Source organism: Anolis sagrei, chromosome 10 (genome assembly GCF_037176765.1).
Source record: "Anolis sagrei isolate rAnoSag1 chromosome 10, rAnoSag1.mat, whole genome shotgun sequence".
Taxonomy (NCBI): Eukaryota; Metazoa; Chordata; class Lepidosauria; order Squamata; family Dactyloidae; genus Anolis; species Anolis sagrei.
The window spans coordinates 21794313-21815104 of NC_090030.1; the positions used below are offsets into that span (position 1 = coordinate 21794313).

Genomic DNA, 20792 nt, shown 5'->3' on the forward strand with positions numbered 1-20792 from the left:
TCTGTTGTGTCCGACTCTGAGGGTGGTGCTCATCTCCATTTCTAAGCCGAAGTGCTGGCATTGTCCATAGACATCTCCAAGGTCATGTGGCCAGCATGACTGCATGGGGTGCCATTACCTTCCCGCAGAAGAGGTATCTATTGATCTACTCACATTTAAATGTTTTTAGGTAAAGGTTTCCCTTGACATTAACTCCAATCATGTCTGACTTTGCGGGATGGTGCTCATCTCCATTTCTAAGCCAAAGTGCTGGCGTTGTTCATAGACACCTCCAAGGTCATGTGGCCAGCATGACTGCATGGAGTGCCGTTACCTTCCCACAGAAGAGGTATCTATTGATCTACTCACATTTACATGTTTTTGAGATAAAGGTTTCCCCTGACATTACGTCCAATTGTATCCGATTCTGTGGGGAGGTGCTTATCTCCATTTCTAAGCCGAAGTGCTGGCATTGTCCATAGACACCTCCAAGGTCATGTGGCCAGCATGACTGCATGGAGTGCCATTACCTTCCCGCAGAAGAGGTATCTATTGATCTACTCACATTTACATGTTTTTGAGATAAAGGTTTCCCCTGACATTACGTCCAATCATGTCCGACTCTGTGGGGTGGTGCTCATCTCCATTTCTAAGCCAAAGTGCTGGCGTTATCCATAGACACCTCCAAAGTCATGTGGCCAGCATGACTGCATGGAGTGCCATTACCTTCCCGCAGAAGAGGTATCTATTGATCTACTCACATTTACATGTTTTTGAGATAAAGGTTTCCCCTGACATTATGTCCAATTGTGTCCGACTCTGTGGGGTGATGCTCATCTCCATTTCTAATCCGAAGAGCCGGCATTGTCCATAGACACCTCCAAGGTCATGTATTATTTATTTATTTTGTTTCGCGCATTTCTACCCCGCCCTTCTCAACTCCCGAGGGGGGACTCAGGGCGCTTACAAAGGCACAATTTGATGCCAGCATAAACATAACAATGGATAAAACATGTAAACAGCAATTATAACAATTAAGACAGTCAGTATATACATCAAAATCAATAAAAACAATCTAATGCTCAGCATTCGCCATCTCAGAGTCCGTAAATTCATTCCACATTGTCAAGTACTATCGATTCTGGTCGTCATTGTCCTTATCTATCCCACAACCATGTTTTTAATTTCCTTCTGAAAGAGAGGAGGGATGTCGATGACCTAATTTCCCCGGGGAGTGACTTCCACAGGTGAGGGGCCACCACCGAGAAGGCCCTGCTTCTCGTCCCCACCAATCTCACTTGTGATAGAGCCAGCATGACTGCACGGAGAACTGTTACCTTCTTACAGAAGTGGTATCGATTGATCTACTTACATTTGCATGTTTTGAATTAGGTTAAAAGAAGCTGGGGCTAACAGTGGGAGCTCACCTCCCCCCTCCCCCAGATTCAAACCACCCTTTTGATCAGTAAGTTCAGCAGCTCATGTGCTCTGTGCCATTCTGATGTCTATAGAATGCACATTTCTAAATAATAATAATAATAGTAATAAACTTTATTTAATACCCAATGGAGACTCAGAGTGGCTTACATGAGGCCAAGCCCAACAGCATATTACAACAAAGTAAAACCAAAACACAATAACAACACAGTGAAATACATACAACAGATGAGTATGTAAGCGAAGCAAGGAGATTTTTCAGACCACTAGAATGATGGATGATGAATCCTTTTTGTTTTGGCAGGTCTTTGAAGGGTTCATTGCTCAGGGGGAAAGGGCCTTTCATGTGCTGCATCGCTTATATTTGTCGTCCTTTGTTATGCCTTTAGCTGTTTGTGATTTTGTGGATAGTTTGTATATTTTAGTTTCGTATAATTGAAACCTTGAAGGATGTATCTGTTTAAATGTTTGTAATCCCAGGAAACAGATGGGAAATTACAAAAAGGGGAAGAGGATGCTGCGTCTGACCATGTTGACCCTCACTTCAATATTTGTCCCGTGTCTATTAACCAAAGTTCACCTGAGATTGGTTAATCGTTGAAGGTGCCGGTCCAAGGAAGTGTTGTGCAAGCAATAGTCCCTCTCCACCAAAAGATCCATATATCCATGTTTTGCTAACCTTTTTGGACCTTTGCAAGTAGATGAGATTATAATGTGTAACCATAGTCCATTTGGATGAGGAATCTACTGTTCCTTAGAGGAGTGATGACATGAAATGCTTTTGGCTCCGAGGCTGTCCTTCTGTTGGAGTCAAAGGTTCCCTTTGCGCAACTCCTTGAAACAGAGCCTTGGGTTTTCTGAATGGTCTTATGATGGGAAAGCAGCTTCTTTCCTATCATTTCCTTGGTTTTGTTGTTGAGAAGACAGCCAGCATGTTGCAGAAGTTTAAGTATTAGATTATAACCAGGGTTCGAATCCCTGCTTGGCTATAGAAAGCACTGGCTGGTTTTGGGCAAGTCACAGTCTCTCAGCTTATGAGTGGGCATAGTTAGGCACCGTCAGAATCTTCATAATTCAGAATAAAGTTGGAAAATTTACCTTTTTTGAAGCAATTTTGTAGTTTTTAAGAAAACCGGAAGTCCCTTTGCCCTTCTTAAGCTTTTTCCGCCATTTTTGTTATGACTCATGAAGTGAGTCGGAAATGATTCAGCTTTCCCCTGTTTCTGGTCCCTGGCCTCAAGCCAGAGAAGCCAGTTTTAAATCAGAAAAGGAAGGAATTTCCTGGCCTTGGCTCAAGCTAGAGAAGCCAGTATTAAACCAGAAAAGGAAGGAATTTCCTGGCTTTGGCTCAAGCCAGAGAAGCCAGTTTTAAAGCCAGAGAAGTCAGTTTTAAACCAGAGAAGGAAGGAATTTCCTGGCCTCAGCTCAAGCTAGAGAAGCCAGTTTTAAACCAGCAAAGGAAAGAATTTCCTGGCCTCGACTCAAGCCAGACAAGCCAGTTTTAAACCAAAAAAGGAAGGAATTTCCTGGCCTCGGCTCAAGCCAGAGAAGCCAGTTTTAAAGCCAGAGAAGCCAGTTTTAAATAAGAGAAGGAAGGAATTTCCTGGCCTTGGCTCAAACCAGAGAAGCCAGTTTGAAGCCAGAGAAGGAAGGAATTTCCTGGCCTTGGCTCAAGCCAGAGAAGCCAGTTTTAAAGCCAGAGAAGCCAGTTTTAAACCAGAGAAGGAAGGAATTTCCTGGGGTCTGCTCAAGCCAGAGAAGCCAGTTTTAAAGCAAGAGAAGCCAGTTTTAAACCAGAAAAGGAAGGAATTTCCTGGCCTTGGCTTAAGCCAGAGAAGCCAGTTTGAAGCCAGAGAAGGAAGGAATTTCCTGCCCTTGGCTCAAGCCAGAGAAGCCAGTTTGAAGCCAGAGAAAGAAAGAATTTCCTCAGCTTGCTTTTCCCTTCTTCTGGAGTAAAACAACTACTTTCAAAGTAAAGACCACCTAATGAAACAGGATATAACACTTTAGGATTTCTGGGAGTTGAAGGCCAAAACATCTGGGGACCCACAGTTGAGACCCACTGGCCTATGGGGTCTCTTCTAACTATGATTTTAAATTGAAGGTACACAAAAGTTGTTGTGCTGGGCCAAGGATGCTCAAAGGACATTGTTGTGGCCCTCAAAACTTTCAGAATCCTCAGACTGATCTTCTTTTAGACCAGTAGTTCCCAACCTGTGGGTCCCCATATGTTTTGGCCTTTAACTCCCAGAAATCCTAACAGCTGTTAAACTGCCGGAGTTTTCTGAGAATTGTAGGCCAAAACAGCTGGGGACCCACAGTTTGAGAACCACTGAGCTAGCCAGAGCATATATGCCTCCTGATTCTTCTGGAGGTCCGGTCTTTGCAAACGTTCTCAAGTCCCTCAGTTGTTCTAACAGGTTGCCTTTGTTCTCACCTCTCTAGATTGTTGAGAGACATCAGGTGTTGGCCAAGATGCTGAAGAAGGCCATGGCTAGCTTTGGCAAGAAGCTGATTCGTCGGCGGACGGTGGACCTCTGCTCGCAGGAAACCAAACTCGCCCGCTGCCTCTCCACCTTGGATCTGATTGCCCTCGGTGTGGGCAGCACCCTCGGGGCTGGCGTCTACGTCTTGTCCGGAGAGGTGGCCAAAGACCAGGCAGGCCCCGCCATTGTGATCTGCTTCTTCATCGCTGCCGTCTCCTCAGTTCTGGCTGGCCTGTGCTACGCCGAGTTCGGAGCCCGGGTCCCCAAGGCCGGCTCGGCCTACCTGTACAGCTACGTGACCGTTGGGGAGATCTGGGCCTTCACCACTGGATGGAACCTCATCCTCTCCTACATGATTGGTACGGCAAGGGCAGTTGTGTCCCTTTGTCATAGAAATTTTCCCCAAACCTGTGAAAGCATTTGCTCTTTGCTGAGTCACAGCACTGTAGGAAGTCATGGTGTGGCTGTAAAGAATGCTTGAGTGGGTTGTTGTAGGTTTTTTCGGGCTATATGGCCATGGTCTAGAGGCATTCTCTCCTGACATTTCGCCTGCATCTATGGCAAGCATCCTCAGAGGTAGTGAGGTCTGTTGGAACTAGGAAAAATGGGTTTATATATCTGTGGAATGACCAGGGTGGGACAAAGGACTCTTGTCTGCTGGAGCTAGGTGTGAATGTTTCAACTGACCACCTTGATTAGCATTTGATGGCCTGACAGTGCCTTGAGCAAACTTTTGTTGAGAGGTGATTAGATGTCCCTAATTGTTTCCTCTCTGTTGTTGTGCTGTTGTAATTTTAGAGTTTTTTTTAAATACTGGTAGCCAGATTTTGTTCATTTTCATGGTTTCTTCCTTTTGTTGAAATTGTCCACATGCTTGTGTATTTCTAATCACCTCTCAACAAAAGTTTGCTGAAGGCACTGTCAGACCATTATATGCTAATCAAGGTGGTCAGTTGAAACATTCACACCTAGCTCCAGCAGACAAGAGTCCTTTGTCCCACCCTGGTCATTCCACAGATATATAAACCCATTCTCCTAGTTCCAACAGACCTCACTACCTCTGAGGATGTTTGCCATAGATGCAGGTGAAACGTCAGGAGAGAATGCCTCTAGATCATGGCCATATAGCCCGAAAAAACCTAGAGTTTTTTTAATAATGGTAGCCAGATGTTGTTTATTTTGATGGTTTCCTCCTTTCGGTTGAAACTGTCCACATGCTTCTTGCGAATTTCAATGCAATTGTCATTTGAAACCATGGCTCCACCCCAACAAAGGATGCCCCCAGGCAGGAAGCAGCCAGGCTTTGAAGCTACAAGGCTATTAAATGCTAATCAAGGTGGACAATTGCAACATTCACACTTGCCTTCAACAGACAAGAGTTCCTTTCTCCCACCCTGGACATTATTCCACAGATAAATAAACCTCACTTGCCCAGTTTCCAATAGACCTCACAATCTCTGAGGATGCCTGCCATAGATGTTGGCGAAACGTCAGGAGAGAATGTTTCTCAAACATGGCCATACAGCCCGGAAAAACTCATAGCAACTCAGCGATTCTGGTCATGAAAGCCTTCAACAAAGGTCTCTTTTTCTCTTTCCTTTTCCCCTCTTAACAGGGACAGCAAGCGTGGCCCGTGCCTGGAGCTCCACGTTCGACCACATCATTGGAGGCCACATCTCCTCGTTCTTCCAGAACCACACCTCCCTGCACTTGGAAAATGTCCTGGCTGAATATCCGGACTTCTTTGCCCTCTCCCTCGTTTTACTGCTCACGGGTGAGATAGCCTTACTGCCTGATACCTGTAGAACAGTGTTTCTCAACCTTCCTGATGCCGTGACCCCTTAATACAGTTCCTCATGTTGTGGTGACCCCCAACCATATCATTATTTTCATTGCTACTTTCATAACTGTCATTTTGCTACTGTTATGAATTGTCATGTAAATATTTGATATGCAGGATGTACTTTCATTCACTGGACTAATTTCGGCACAAATACCCAATACACCCAAATTTGAATACTGGTGTTGTTAGGGGGGGATTGATTTTGTAATTTGGGCGTTATAGTTGCTGGGATTTATAGTTCACCTATAGAGCATTCTGAACTCCACCAACGATGAAATTAAATCAAACTTGGCACACAGAACTCTCATGACCAAGAGAAAATACTGGAAGGATTTGGTGAGCATTGACTTTGAGTTTTTTTTAAAAAATAATCTTTATTAGTTTTCGTTAAAATAAAAACAAAAATATAAGACATACAATAGCTGGATGGGGAGATACAAGAGGGGAGGGGGCAAAAGATGGGTTAAATGGAAGAGGGAGATAGTATAGAGGGGGTAGGGTAGAAAGAATGCTGTTTGGTTGTTACTGAAGATAGGTATTGTGGCAGGTGAGGAGAAGGAAGTTAGAAAAGTCACTGTGGGGGAAGGGGGTGTGTGGGTGGTTGAGGTGAATCAGATGTTGACTTCCCGGTATCTTCCAGAGGTGCTTCCTGTTCTTTTGTTCTTGCTTCCTGTTGTGTTTCTCTTCTTTTGTCTTTCTTCTGCTCTCCCCTTTTTGTTTTGCTTTCATCTCTTTCATATGATTATTGTCATGTTTTTTTCTTTTGTCAAATATATTGTTACTTGTTTCCAGTCTATTTTTGTTGATGGAGTGCCCTTTCTTTTTGATAGTATATAGGTTAGTTTATCCATGTTTCTTATGTCCAAGATCTTTGTTAGCCATTCTTCTTCTTCCGGGGGTTCTTCATCCTTCCAATGTTTTGCATATATTATTCTGGCTGCTGTTGTTAGTAAGAATAAAAGTTTGTCCTTATTTTTTTCCATCTTTAAGCTGTGAATCCCTAATAAGAATGTTTCTGGTTTCCAAGGTATATCTATCTTTAGTATTTTTTGTAATGATTTTTGTATGTTATTCCAATAATGTTGTGCTTTCGGGCAGGTCCACCATAAGTGATAGTATGTCCCTTCCTGTTTTCTACACTTCCAGCATTTTGTGTTTGTGTTTTTATTGAATTTGCCTAATCTGTGTGGTGTTAAATACCACCTGTGGGCTATTTTAAACCAATTTTCTTTAAGTTCCATTGCTTTTGAATATTTTAATTTCTTTTTCCATACTTCTTCCCATTCTTCTTTTCTTATTTCTCTTCCTAGATTTTCTTTCCACTTTCTCATATAGGTTTTCCCATTTTCTGTATCTCTTTCTTCCTCTAGTAGTTTTTTGTATATCTTTGAAATTAGTTTGTTTTCGGTTTGCATTATCTTGTCCCAGAAGCTTGTACCTTCTTCAAATCCTTTTTCTTTGTCTATCTTGAAATGTTCTTTAATTTGTTCGTATTGAAACCACGAGATTCTGCTGTTTATGTTTTTTAGTTCTTGTTGTGTTTTGATCTTAAATTCTCCTCCTTCCTTTTTTATTATGTCTTTGTATTTGGGCCAATCGTTCCAACCTAACGTTCTTCTTTGAGAGGCTTCAAGTGGTGATAGCCATAATGGAGTTCTCTTGTATAGTTTGTCTTTGTGTCTATTCCAAACTTTGATTAAGGATGATCGCACAAAATGATTTCCGAAATGCTTTTCTTTTTTTTGCTTTGTCATAACCCAGATAGGCATGCCAGCCTGACCTCAATCCTTCCCCTTCTATGTTTAAGATCGTCTTCTTTTTAAGGTTTTCCCCAATCACGTATCCAGATTAATGCACAAGAATCATGATATAGTTTAATGTTTGGTGTCGATAGGCCTCCTTTGTTTTTCCTTTCTGTCATATTCCTATAGTTTATTCTCGGTTTTTTCTTTTGCCAGATGAAGCGCATCATATCTTTCTTCCAACTATCTAGTATTTTTTGGGATCTAATTATTGGTAAATTTTGAAAAAGAAACATTAGTTTTGGCAGTATTGACATCTTTATGGCTGCTATCCTTCCTAGTAGTGATAATTTCATATTGCCCCAGTTTTCTAAGTCTTTTTTAATTTTTGTCCATTTTTCTATGTAATTTTGGAGTTCTAGTTTACCTACATCCAGAGAACACTGTGGACTGGAGCAAAGATAGATCTGGACCAAACTTGCCCCAAACACTCAATATACCCAAATATGAACAAATATGGAGTTGGGGAAAATAAACCTTGACATTTGGGAGTTGTAGTTGCTGGGATATATAGTTCACCTACAATCAAAGAGCATCTGAACCCCAACAATGATAGAATAGGGCCAAACTTCCCACACAGAACTCCCACAACCAACAGAAAATACTGTGTTTTCTGATGGTCTTTGCTGACCCTTCTGACACCCCTTTGCGACCCCTCCCAGGTTGAGAAACACTGCTGTAGAACAGACTTGGACTTGGTTTGAGACCTAAGGGGCATTTTGCACCTTTGTAGCTTCCTTCCATCCCAGATGTGCACCCCCAGCTGTTGCCCAGGAATGCCCATAAGTCACAAAAGAACTGCAACCTTCTTTACATTACACAGCTAGAACAGTGTTTCTCAACCTTGCTAATGCCGCGACCCCTTAAATACAGTTTCTCATGTTGTGATGACCCCCAACCATAAAATTATTTTCCTTGCTACTTCATAACTGTAATTTTGCCACTGTTATGAATTGTGATGTAAATATCTGATATGCAGGATGTATTTTCTGCTTTGAGTCGCCCGTAGGCTGAGAAAAGCGGTATATAAATATAGTAAATAAATAAATAAATAACATTTTCAGTCACTGGACCAAACTTGGCACAAATATCCGATACACCCAAATCTGTATACTGCTGGGGTTTGGGGAGGGGTTGATTTTGTCCTTTGGGAGTTGCAGTTGCTGGGATTTATAGTTCACCTACAATCAAAGAGAGTTCTGAACTCCACCAAAGATGGAATTGAACCAAACTTGGCATACAGAACTTCCATGACCAACAGAAAATACTGGAAGGGTCTGGTGGGCACTGAACTTGAGTTTGGCAGTTGTAGTTCACCTACATCCAGAGAGCACTGTGGACTCAAACAATGATGGATCTAGACCAAACTTGGCACGAATACTCAGTATGCCAAATTGTGAACACTGGTGGAGTTTTGGGGAAGATAGACCCTGACATTTGGGAGCTGTAGTTTCTGGGATTTATAGTTCACCTACAATCAAAGGGCATTCTGAACCCCACCAACGATAGCATTGTGCCAAACTTCCCACAAAAATCCCCATGACCCACAGAAAATACAGTACTGTGTTTTCTGATGGTCTTTGGTGACCCCTCTGACACTCCCTTGTGACCCCCCTCCAGGGGTCCTGACCCCCAGGTTGAGAAGCACTGAGCTAGAAAGTCATGGCATCCATTTAATATCACAAAGAGAATAACAGCAAGAGCAACTGCGTCTCTTTGGAGGGTTTTAAAAAGATGCTGGATGCCCATCTCTTGGGGGGTACTTTGTGTGCTTTTCCTGCCTGGCAGGAGGTGGTTGGACTAGATGACCCTCTTTGGGGTCTCTTCCAACTCTATGATTCTATGGCCCTTTGCTTTTGGGGAGCTGAGCGGCGGTCACCTGTCATTAAGCCCTTGCATATTGGACATCTGTTAAGGAAACAATCCAATGAATTTTGCAACAGAAATGTCTCTTTTTATCAGAGATATTTTTGTTGGCATTGCATAAGAAAAATGCTGTTTTCTTTCAAAATGCTATAACAGCTGTCTGAATAGTTTATGCCAGGCATTGGAAACCAAGTATGATCCCATCTGTAAGCGAATGGTTGCCCAAACTTTGCAGAATTTGATAAATTGACCTGTCTCCTTACACAATGATTTCAAAATAATTGGAAGCCTTTAGCAGGATATATAGCCAGAATATTTAGAGACTAGTTCAGAACAGTGTCGAGTGGCTAAAAATACATGGTCAGAAAAAAGAGTAAGTCTAAGATAAATGTTGTACAGTTAGGTCACCTTTGAATATTTTATGTAAATTTTACATACATACATACATATCTATATAAATAAAAATGTAATGTTCGTTTGTGGGATTAACAGAACTCAAAAACTACTGGACGAATTGACACCAAATTTGGACACAATACATCTATCAGGCCAATGAGTGACTATCACTCATAAAAACACTGAAAAACACAGCAGAAGAGACTTTAAAAGCCAAAAAACAAAATTACATTACAACACATGCGCAAAACCACATATATACATGCAAATACACATATATACACAGCAGATTCTATCTGAACTTTAGGGAGAACTTCCTGACTGTGAGAGCCGTTGGAACTCTCTGCCCCGGAGTGTGGTGGAGGTTCCTTCTTTGGAGGCTTTTGAACAGAGGCTGGATGGCCATCTGTCGGGGGTGCTTTGAATATGATTTTCCTGCATCTTGGCAGAAAGAGCGTGGACTGGAGGCCTACCAGGTCTCTTCCAACTCTATGATTCTATATACACACAGAGAGCACATATACACAGACTGGGCCACAGCAACGTGTGGCAGGGTACAGCTAGTGTGTGTGTGTGTGTGTGTGTGTATATGTGTGTGTGTGTGTATGTGTGTGTGTGTGTGTGTATATATATATATATATATATATATATATATATATATATATATATGTGGCAGGGGGCAGCTAGTGTGTGTGTGTATGTGTGTGTGTGTGTGTGTGTATATATATGCACTGTTCATTTTGAGTGATATTATAACTCAAAAACTGCTGGACTAATTGCCACCAAATTTGGCTACAAGACACCTGCTAACCCAAAGAGTGACAATCACTCAAAAAACTTTATTTTGTCATTTGGGAGTTGTAGTTGCTGGGATTTATAGTTCACCTACAATCAAAGAGCATTCTGAACTCCATCAATGATTGAATTGAACCAAACTTGGCACACAGAACTCCCATGACCAACAGACAATACTGGAAGGGTTTGGTGGGCATTGACCTTGAGTTTTGGAGTTGTAGTTCACCGACATCCAGAGAGCTCTGTGAACTCAAACAATGATGGATCTAGACCAAACTTGGCACGAATACGCAATATGCCCAAATATGAACACTAATGGAGTTTGGGGGAAATTGACCAAATTGACATTTGGGAGGTGTAGTTGCTGGGATTTATAGTTCACCTACAATCAAAGAGCATTCTGAACCCCATCAACGATAGAATTGGGGCAAACCTCCCATACAGAACTCCCATGACCAACAGAATATACTGTGTTGTTGTAGGATTTTTCGGGCTATATGGCCATGTTCTAGAGGTATTTTCTCCTGACGTTTCGCCTGCATCTATGGCAAGCATCCTCAGAGGCTTGCCATAGATGCAGGCAAAACGTCAGGAGAAAATGCCTCTAGAACATGGTCATAGAGCCCGAAAAATCCTACAACCCAGTGATTCCGGTCATGAAAGGCTTCGACAATACATAGAATATACTGTGTTTTCTGTGGTCTTTGGCGACCCTTTTGAAACCCCCTGTGACCCTCCCCCCAGGGGTCCTAACCCCCAGGTTGAGAAATGCTTCCTTAAGGCCATCCAGTCCAACTCCCTTCACCAGGGCAAGAAAACATAATCAAAGCCTTCCTGACAAAGAGCCATCTAGCCATAGATATAGATAGATATTTATGATGCACACACGCATATATGTATATGACAGATATATTATCGTAGATTTGAAAGGGACTCCTAAAGAAGGACAATTATATGTTGCATGTTCCAGAGTAGGCAAACCAGACAATCTTCACATCAACACAGACAAAGAAACAACAAGAAATACTGTTTACCCACAATCATCAACACATTACATATATTACAAACCAACACTTTCTCATTACTTTATTTTCCAGATCAACAGACTAGGCCACAGCAATGCGTGGCAGGGGACAGCTAGTAATATATAAATATTGCTTGAAAAGAGCTTTGATAGGACAAAATATTGTCAGGATCTATAGCCTGACAGGGTTAGGACGTTTTCTTTCAAATTAGATGCATATATTTTGCTATTATTAGGTGTGAATTGTTACTGTTAATTGCTACTGCTTTATATACCAATAGTTATGTTATTATGGGTACTAGGAGCCCCCAGTGGCGCATGGGGATAAACCCCTGTGCCGGCAGGACTGAAGACTGACAGGTCGCAGGTTCGAATCCGGGGAAAGGCGGATGAGCTCCTTCTATCAGCTCCAGCTCCTCATGCTGGGACATGAGAGAAGCCTCCCACAAGGATGATAAAAACATCAATTCATCCGGGCGTCCCCTGGGCAACGTCCTTGCAGACAGCCAATTCTCTCACACCAGAAGCGACTTGCAGTTTCTCAAGTCGCTCCTGACACGACAAAAAAAACAAAAAAAAGGGTAAACGTAAAGGTTTCCCCTTGACATTAAGTCCAGTTGTGTCCAACTCTGGGGGTTGGTGCTCATCTCCATTTCTAAGCCAAAGAGCCGGCGTTGTCCATAGACACCTCCAAGATCATGTGGCCAGCATGATTGCATGAGCACCCTTATCTTCCTGCAGAAACGGTACCTATTGATCTACTCATCTTTGCATGTTTTCGAACTGCTAGGTTGGCAGAAGCTGGGGCTAACAACAGGAGCTCACTCTGCTCCCTGGATTTGAACTGCTGACCTTTCGGTCAGCAAGTTCAGCAGCTCAGTGGTTTAACCCGCTGCGCCTACATGTTATAATGGGTACACTATGGAAATAATAAAAAATGTAATGAGAAAAAAATATGTAAACAAATGCTGTCCATCTTTGCAGGGTTGTTGTCGTTTGGCGTCAGCGAATCTGCCCTGGTGAACAAAATCTTTACAGCCATCAATTTGCTGGTCCTCAGTTTTGTCATCGTGGCTGGCTGTGTGAAGGGGGACGTCAAGAACTGGAGCTTGTCGGAGGAGGATTTCCACAACCGCACTGACCAATTCATAGAGCCTGGAAATAAGTAAGGGGTCTTTTCTGGGCAGGCCTGGTGGCATCTGCCTAGCATGCTCTCTTGTTGCCTGCAGTTCCACATCCATCTGCCAGTGTCAAAGGGGAACAGTGACAGAGAAAGGCAGAGCATAGAACGCGTTATGGTTGCATATAGAGGTTTCCGTTGAACCACAATAAACTACAGTGGTTCTTAAGTTTCCTAATGCTGCAACCACTTAATACGGTTCCTCATGTTGTGGTGACCCCCAACCATAAAATTATTTTTGTTGCTACTTCATAACAGCAATTTTGCTACTGTTATGAATCGTAATATAAACATCTGATATACAGGATGTATATTGGCACCAACACCCAACAGAAAATACTGGAAGGGTTTAATGGGCACTGACCTTGTGTTTTGGAGTTGTAGTTCACCTATATCCAGAGAGTACTGTGGACTCAATGATAGATCTGGACCAAACTTAGAAGTTTGAAGCTGGAGAGGGAGAATCACACAACATAGCACTGTTTGTTAGCCCAATATTTATTTATTTATTTATTTGATGCACTTATTAACCGCCATTCTCAGCCCTTATGGGCGACTCATGGCGGTGTACAGTACACATAAAAAGACAGTTACAAAGCCAGTATCAACAACATATAACTATACGACAAATACAAACTACATAAAAATCCGCTTCGTCTCTTAGTAGAATCATAGCCAGTCTCATCTTCCTTATACCATTCCAGTTCTCATTACCGTAATGTTGTTGCTTAGCACTTAATTAAATGCCCTCTCGAACAGCCAGGTCTTAAGGCTTTTTCGGAAGAATCCTTGAGAGGCAGTGTCAGCTTTCCAAGTTTCGTAGAATCATAGAGTTGGAAGAGACCTCATGGGCCATCCAGTCCAACCCCATTCTGCCAAGAAGCAGGAATATTGCATTCAAATCACCCCTGACAGATGGCCACCCAGCCTCTGTTTAAAAGCTTCCAAAGAAGGAGCCTCCACCACACTCGGGCAGAAAGTTCCACTGCTGAATGGCTCTCACAGTCAGGAAGTTCTTCCTCATGTTCAGATGGAATCTCCTCTCTTGTAGTTTGAAGCCATTGTTCTGCATCCTAGTCTCCAGGGCAGCAGAAAACAAGCTTGCTCCCTCCTCCCTATGACTTCCTCTCACATATTTATACATGGCTATCATATCTCCTCTCATCCTTGTCTTCTTCAGGCTAAACATGCCCAGCTCTTTAAGCCGCTCCTCATAGGGCTTGTTCTCCAGACCCTTGATCATTTTAGCTTGGCTCACATTTTTGTAATTAAAAAAAACCTAGTTAATATTTAATATTTCTGACGGTAACTCTATGTATATGTATATATTTTATTTATTTATTTATTTATTTCAGGTATTTCTACCCCGCCCTTCTCAACCCCTGAAGGGGGACTCAGGGTGGCTTCCAACCGGGATACGTTGATGCCTACAATTCACACAGTAAAATACATAGTAACAATAAATTATAACAGTTAAACATTACATTAATACAATAAAAATACAAAGCCAGCCTGGTGGCCATCGTTTTGCCAAGTCCGTAATTAATAGATTCATTCCGCTTATCATAGTCCGTTTCCAAAGCTTTAGTCGTCATTGTCCATTGTCAGTCTGCCGGATTATCCAAAGGCCTGGTCCCATATCCATGTTTTTAATTTCTTTCTGAAAGAGACGAGGGATGACGATGATCTAATTTCCCCGGGGAGTGAATTCCACAGGCGAGGGGCTACCACCGAGAAAGCCCTGTCCCTCGTCCCCGCCAGTCCCGTTTGTGACAAGGGCGGGGCCAAGAGCAGGGCCCCTCCCCAGAAGATCTTAAATTCCTAGGCGGGAACGTACACACAGATATATGCACACATATTAGCTTTGGATCACTGTGAAGGAGTGTGGTTAAAGCTTACTGCCACCTAATCTGTGAGGAAAGCCGGGCAACGATCAATATCAGCTTAGGAGCTATTTTATAAAGGGACTATTAATTACAGAAGGCTTTATTCATTTGATAGCGTAGCGTTTACTGTCCCTGGCTTGACTTTACTTCTTATGCAGGCTGTTTGTCTTAAGAGAAACTGTATCAGGCAAGGCTTGAGGAAAACAGTAACAAGTTTATTTTAACAGGAGTATAACATGTTTAACTGTTTCTTCACAAGAGGCACAAATCTTGATTGGTTACATTAGTAAGGTTTCATGAGTAATCTCAGGCACAGACTTCAAGACGTTTCTATAAGCAGATGTAACTCTTCTGGACAACTGTCCTAAATAAAACAAATAAGCTAAAAGGCTTATTAACAGAATTGGCTCCCAGCCAAACCTTGATTCTTAACTCAGAATCAATAACCCCCTGTAGTTTTATCACTACCGGGTCCTTTTCTGTAACCCCTTTGGTCACCAATTAATTCCCTGAATCTCCACCCAGAGATTCAGTCTTCCCTATAGCACACTGGCTACAGACACATTCCCTGAATCTCCACCCAGAGACTCAGTCTTCCCAGTAGCTCACCGGCTTACTGACTGACTTTCAAAACAGCTGCCCTGTGAAGAGGCAGTTGGCTCCGCCCCAGTTGCTATGGCAACCCAGCTAACGCCAAGCCACCATCTCCAACAAAATATATTCCTTCATACTTACCATCTATCAACCACTGTCTAAACAACACATAAACATGAGAATAAAAGTTACACATCGTCACAATCACACACACCACCTTTGATGTTTGTTTGTTTGGCTGTCTGTGTCCCTGTTTGGAAGATTTCACCTCACTTTCTGTCCCTGTAATAATTGGATTTTGGGAAATTTGGCTTGTTGTGGAAACATGGATTAGTGATACAGCTTAAGTGGAGACCACTTTTCCCATGATAATAACTCTTCCAGGAGTGCATTTCCCTTCCTAGGGGTAGATTTCTCTCACTTCCTGTTGTCTCAGTCCCATTCTTAACTGTGAGTCGTTTGTAAGTCAGATGTTTGTAACATCTGACTTACTAAGTGTCTTTCTTTCTTTTCCAGACCGGGATTCTTTGGGGAAGGTGGCTTTTTCCCCTTTGGTTTCCAGGGGATCCTGTCGGGTGCAGCCACATGCTTCTACGCCTTTGTTGGATTTGACTGCATTGCCACAACAGGTAAAGCAGCAACAGTTTCCTCCTGGGGTTGTTGGGGTGAGCTCTGTATACCACAGAGCTTGCAGCAAACAGACATAAAAGTATTCAGGTTGCAGGATCAAACCTGTTCTGACCATCTGAAAACGGCAGATTCCCTTCCAAACTTGTCCTGTGATTCTGCTCTAGGGGAAGCGGATGCTCGGCAGATGCGCACGTGCAGCATTGCTCAATGTAGTTGCACAGGGTCCCTGCCCGGTCCTGGCCCCTGGCTGGCTTCGTGTACCATGTGGACTCCTTTCCTAGGAGAAATTTCCTGCTTCTTCTCTGGAAAATGAGTCACAAGCAGTGAGACTCAGCCCCAGGGCTGGTTGCTTCATCTGGAAGCTCTGGGGGCTGTGCTTTTTTGCATAGCAAAGTTCTCATACATAGAAATGCGCTCTGCCTGAGCAGTCTAGAGTTTGCAAGTGTGCTTCTTGCTGCGCATACATTTGCATGTAAGAAGGACTTGGTGTTGCTCTTGTGCCTCTGGACTGGAACTCTGCAAGACAGAAGGCCAGGGACTCTTTATTATCTAGGCTTGGCTATAGTGGCATGACCACAGTGTTCGGAAATGATAGTTTGGGTAACCAGAAGTAGCTTCTAGGGCAAGCAGGGGTAAACTTTCTAACTTGGGGGCCACATGCTAGCACTCTCTGCCAGATGGACTGGCTGCCCGGTGGTGGAAGGAAAGAAAGAAAGAGAGAAGAAACGAAGGACGAAAAGAAGAGAATGATGGAAGGAGAAAGAAGGAGAGAGGGAAGGAGGGAGGGAAGAGAGAAGGAAGGATGAAAAGAAGGAAGAGAAGGATGTAAAGAAGAGAAAGATAAAGGAAAGAGAGAAGGAAGGAAAGACAAAAGGGAAGGAAGGAGAAGGGAGAGAGGAGGGAAGAAGGAAGGAAGGACAAAAGGGTGGAAGGATGGAAAGAGAAAGAGGGAAGGAGGGAAGGAAGAAGGAAAGAGAGGAGGAAGGAAACAAAAGGTACGAAAGGAGGGAAGGGAAGGATGGATGGATGGAAGGAAGGAAGGGAAGGAGGAAGGAAAGAGAAGGAAGGACGAAAGGGTGGAACCGAAGTATGGAAAGCGAAGGAAGGAAGGACGAAAGGGTGGAAGGGAAGGATGGAAAGCAAAAGAGGGAGGGAAGAAGGAAGGAAAGAGAGGAGGAAGGAAAGACAAAAGGTACAAAAGGATGGAAGGGAAGGAAGGAAGGAAGGAAGGAAGGAAGGAAGGATGGAAGGATGGAAGGAAGGAAGGAAGGAAGGAAGGAAGGAAGGAAGGAAGGAGGAAAGAAAGAAGGTAAGGGTGGAAGGGAAGGATGGAAAGCAAAAGAGAGAAAACAAAAGAGGGAGGAAAGGAGGAAGGAAAGAGAGGAGGGAGGAAAGACAAAAGGTACAAAAGGATGGAAAGGAAGGATGGATGGATGGAAGGAAGGGAAGGAGGAAGGAAAGCAAAGGAAGGAAGGACAAAAGGGTGGAAGGGAAGGATGGAAAGTGAAAGAGGGAGGGAAGGAGGAAAGAAAGAGAGGAGGAAGGGAAGACAAAAGGTAGGAAAGGAGGGAAGGACGAAAGGAGGGAAGGGAAGGATGGGTGGAGGGCAGGAAGGGAAAGAGGAAAGAAAGGGAAGGAAGGATGAAAGGATGGAAGGGAACGGGGGGGGGGGGGAGAAAGGGAAGGAAAGGATGAAAGAGAGAAGGAAGGAAAGACAAAAGGGAATGAAGGAGAAGGGAGAGAGGAGGGAAGAGGGAAGGAAGGATGAAAGGGTGGAAGAGAAGGATGGTAGGAGAGAGAGGGAAGGAAAGAGAAGGAAGGAAAGACAAAAGGTAGGAAAAGAGAGAAGGACAAAAGGATGGAAGGGAAGGATGGATGGATGGCAGGAAGGGAAGGACAAAAGGATGGAAGGGAATGGGGGGAGAAAAGGAGGCGAAGGAGGAAAGAGAGAAGGAAGGAAATACAAAAGGGAAGGAATGAGGGAGAAAGAGGGAGAGAAGGAAGGAAGGATGAAAGTGTGGAAGGGAAGGAAGGAGGGAGGGAGAAAGAGGGAGGTAAGGAAGGGAGAGAAGGAGGAAGGAAGGCTGAAGGGTGAAAGAGTAGAAGAAAGAGGGAGGGAAGAAGGAGGGAAGGGAGAAGGAAAGAGAGAAGGAAGGATAAGATGGTGAGAGAGAGGAGGGCTTGAGAAAAGATCCCAAGGGCTTGCATCTGGCCCCTGGGCCTGGGTTTCCCCATATCTGTTCTAGGGATTATTAGATGTTGGGGTTCTAGAGAAGGTTTTGTGGGGTCAAGACAAGAATCACACAATTCTCACCTCCCTATTTTAAAAGTTTTATGTCCTTTGGCCACAGTGAGCAAGTGAGCTTTTCCACTGGAATAGTGTTTGGAGAATCCTCCCCATCCTCCCACTTTCTCCAGGTGAAGAAGCCCGGAACCCGCAGAGGTCCATCCCGATTGGCATCATCGTCTCCCTCCTCATCTGCTTTGTGGCCTACTTTGGCGTTTCGGCTTCCCTGACCCTGATGGTGCCCTACGTCCTGGTGAACAAGGAGAGCCCTCTGCCTGATGCCTTCAAGTCGGTGGGCTGGGAGCCGGCCCGCTATGTGGTTGCCATTGGCTCGCTCTGCGCCCTTTCCACAAGGTGAGGGGAAATGCGGAAAAGAACGGTTTTGACGGGGAGAAACCCAGCCCTAACACCATATTTTGAACTTGTTTTTAAAAAGCTGCTTGGAAGGGGATGCTGTGTGTATTGAGTGGAGTAGATGCTCCTCTGAGGTTCTTCTCAGGTGCACCCGAGTTGTGACTTTTGTGTCTCTGACGTCTTCTGCCCAATGCAGCTTGCTGGGCTCCATGTTTCCCATGCCGCGTGTGATCTACGCCATGGCGGAGGACGGACTGCTCTTCCGGTTCCTCTTCCGGGTGCACAGCCGGACCAAGACACCTCTGGTGGCTACAGTGGTGTCGGGCATCATAGCTGGTATGGTTGTGTTAGTGGGTCTCTCTTCACCTTCTCCCAGCAAACCTGTCTGGTGGCTCACGCAGCACTTATTCTCTTGCAGCCCTGATGGCTTTCCTCTTTGAGCTGAAGGACCTGGTCAACCTCATGTCCATCGGTACCCTCTTGGCATACTCCCTCGTGGCTGTTTGCGTGCTCATCCTCAGGTAGGTCTCTCAGCTGGGGAGGATCAGGCTTCAGAGCTAAATCTGGCCCCCTACGGATCCCAGTCTGGTCCCGTTTGGGCTTCAGTCGAGGGCTACGATTCCTTCCCTCAGAGTGCCATTAGTTGGGAATGGCCTTTCTCTTTATTTATTTTGTAAACGTTCTTCAATTTATGCCCTACTATTTCCCTCAATATATGACCTAAAGTGGCTTCCAACAAGGTCACAATATCATGCAAATATTTATTTATCACTAGCCGTCCCCTGCCACACATTGCTGTGGCTAACTTTGGTGGTCATGGGGGTTCTGTGTGGGAGGTTTGGCCCAATTCTATCGTTGGTAGGGTTCAGAATGTTCCATGATTCTAGGTGAACTATAAATCCCAGGAACTGCAACTCCCAAATGTCAAGATTCTATTTTCCCCAAACTCCACCAGTGTTCTGATTTGGGCATATTGAGTATTCATGTAGAGTTTGGTCCACATACATCATTTTTTGTGTCCACGGTGTTCTCTGGATGGAGGTGAACTACAACTCCCAAACTCAACATCAATGCTCACCAAACCTTTATAGCGTTTTCTGTTGGTCATGGGAGTCCTGTGTGCCAAGTTTGATTCAATTCCATCATTGGTTGAGTTCAGAATGCTCTTTGATTGTAGGTGAACTATAAATTCTAGGAACTACAACTCTCAAATGACAAAATAATTTTTTTGAGTGAAGAACATACATTGGGTTGTTAAGTGTATCATGTCCAAATTTGGTGTCAATTCCCCCAGTGGCTTTTGACTTCTGTTAATCCCACAAACAAACATTACATTTTTATTTATATAGATGTCGGAAATTAGTTGAGGGATACAGTTAACATGTATTTAAAAACACGAAGTTTAAAAACTTGCCATTATGCTAAATGTCCTTTGACCAGTATCTGGCCACTTGGAGTGCCTCTGGTGTTGCTATAAGAAGGTCCTCCATTTTGCATGTGGCAGGGCTCAGGTTGCATTCTAGTAGGTGGTCAGTGGTTTGCTCTTCTCTGCACTGACATGTTGTGGACTCAACTTTGTAGCCCCATTTCTTATGGTTAGCTCTGCACATCATGTGTTAGTGCCTTCCAGGTGGTCCACTCTTTGGTGTGCCCAGGAGGGAGTTTCTCATCAGCCACTGATTAAGGTGCTGGGTTTTAACCTGCCACCATTGGGTTCTCGCTTGCTGAGGTATTCCTGCAAGTATCTTTGTAGATCTTAGGAAGCTGTTTCTTGATTTAAACCGTTGGCATGCTGGCTGATATCCAAACAGAGAATGGGCCATAGATGTCACTGCCTTGGTCCTTTCAGTATTGGCTGCTACTTCCCGATGGATATCAAGTAGTGCAATACCAACTAAACCAGGGGTCCACAAACTTTTCAAGCTGAGGGCCAGGTCACAGTTGCTCAAACTGTTGGAGGGACGGATTATAATTTGAAAAATAAAACATGAATTCCTGTGCACGCTGCACATATTATATTTGTAGTGTAAAAAACACTTTAAAACAATACAATAATTAAAATGAGGAACAATGTTAACAAATATAAACTTATTAGTGTTTCAATGGGAAATGTGGGTCTGCTTTTGGCTGATGAGATAGGATTGTTGTTGTTATGTGCTTTCAAGTCGTTTCAGATTTAGGTTGACTCTGAGCAAGGGCGGGGTAAATGACCTTGGAGGGCCACATCCGGCCC

At 43.7% G+C, this 20792-nt stretch overlaps 1 protein-coding gene across 3 annotated transcripts in view; it reads left to right on the plus strand.

The window, feature by feature from the left end:
* SLC7A3 (solute carrier family 7 member 3) overlaps window positions 1-20792 on the plus strand; it is a 59861-nt gene that overhangs the window by 27982 nt on the left and 11087 nt on the right. For all 3 annotated transcript variants that reach the window (XM_067471623.1, XM_067471622.1, XM_067471624.1), the window contains exons 2-8: window positions 3862-4261; window positions 5518-5676; window positions 12613-12793; window positions 15805-15917; window positions 18337-18559; window positions 18756-18895; window positions 18978-19080. In XM_067471623.1, coding sequence (XP_067327724.1) covers window positions 3892-4261; window positions 5518-5676; window positions 12613-12793; window positions 15805-15917; window positions 18337-18559; window positions 18756-18895; window positions 18978-19080 — 1289 coding nt within the window. In that variant the 5' untranslated portion in view covers window positions 3862-3891. The remainder of the gene's footprint in view (window positions 1-3861; window positions 4262-5517; window positions 5677-12612; window positions 12794-15804; window positions 15918-18336; window positions 18560-18755; window positions 18896-18977; window positions 19081-20792) is intronic.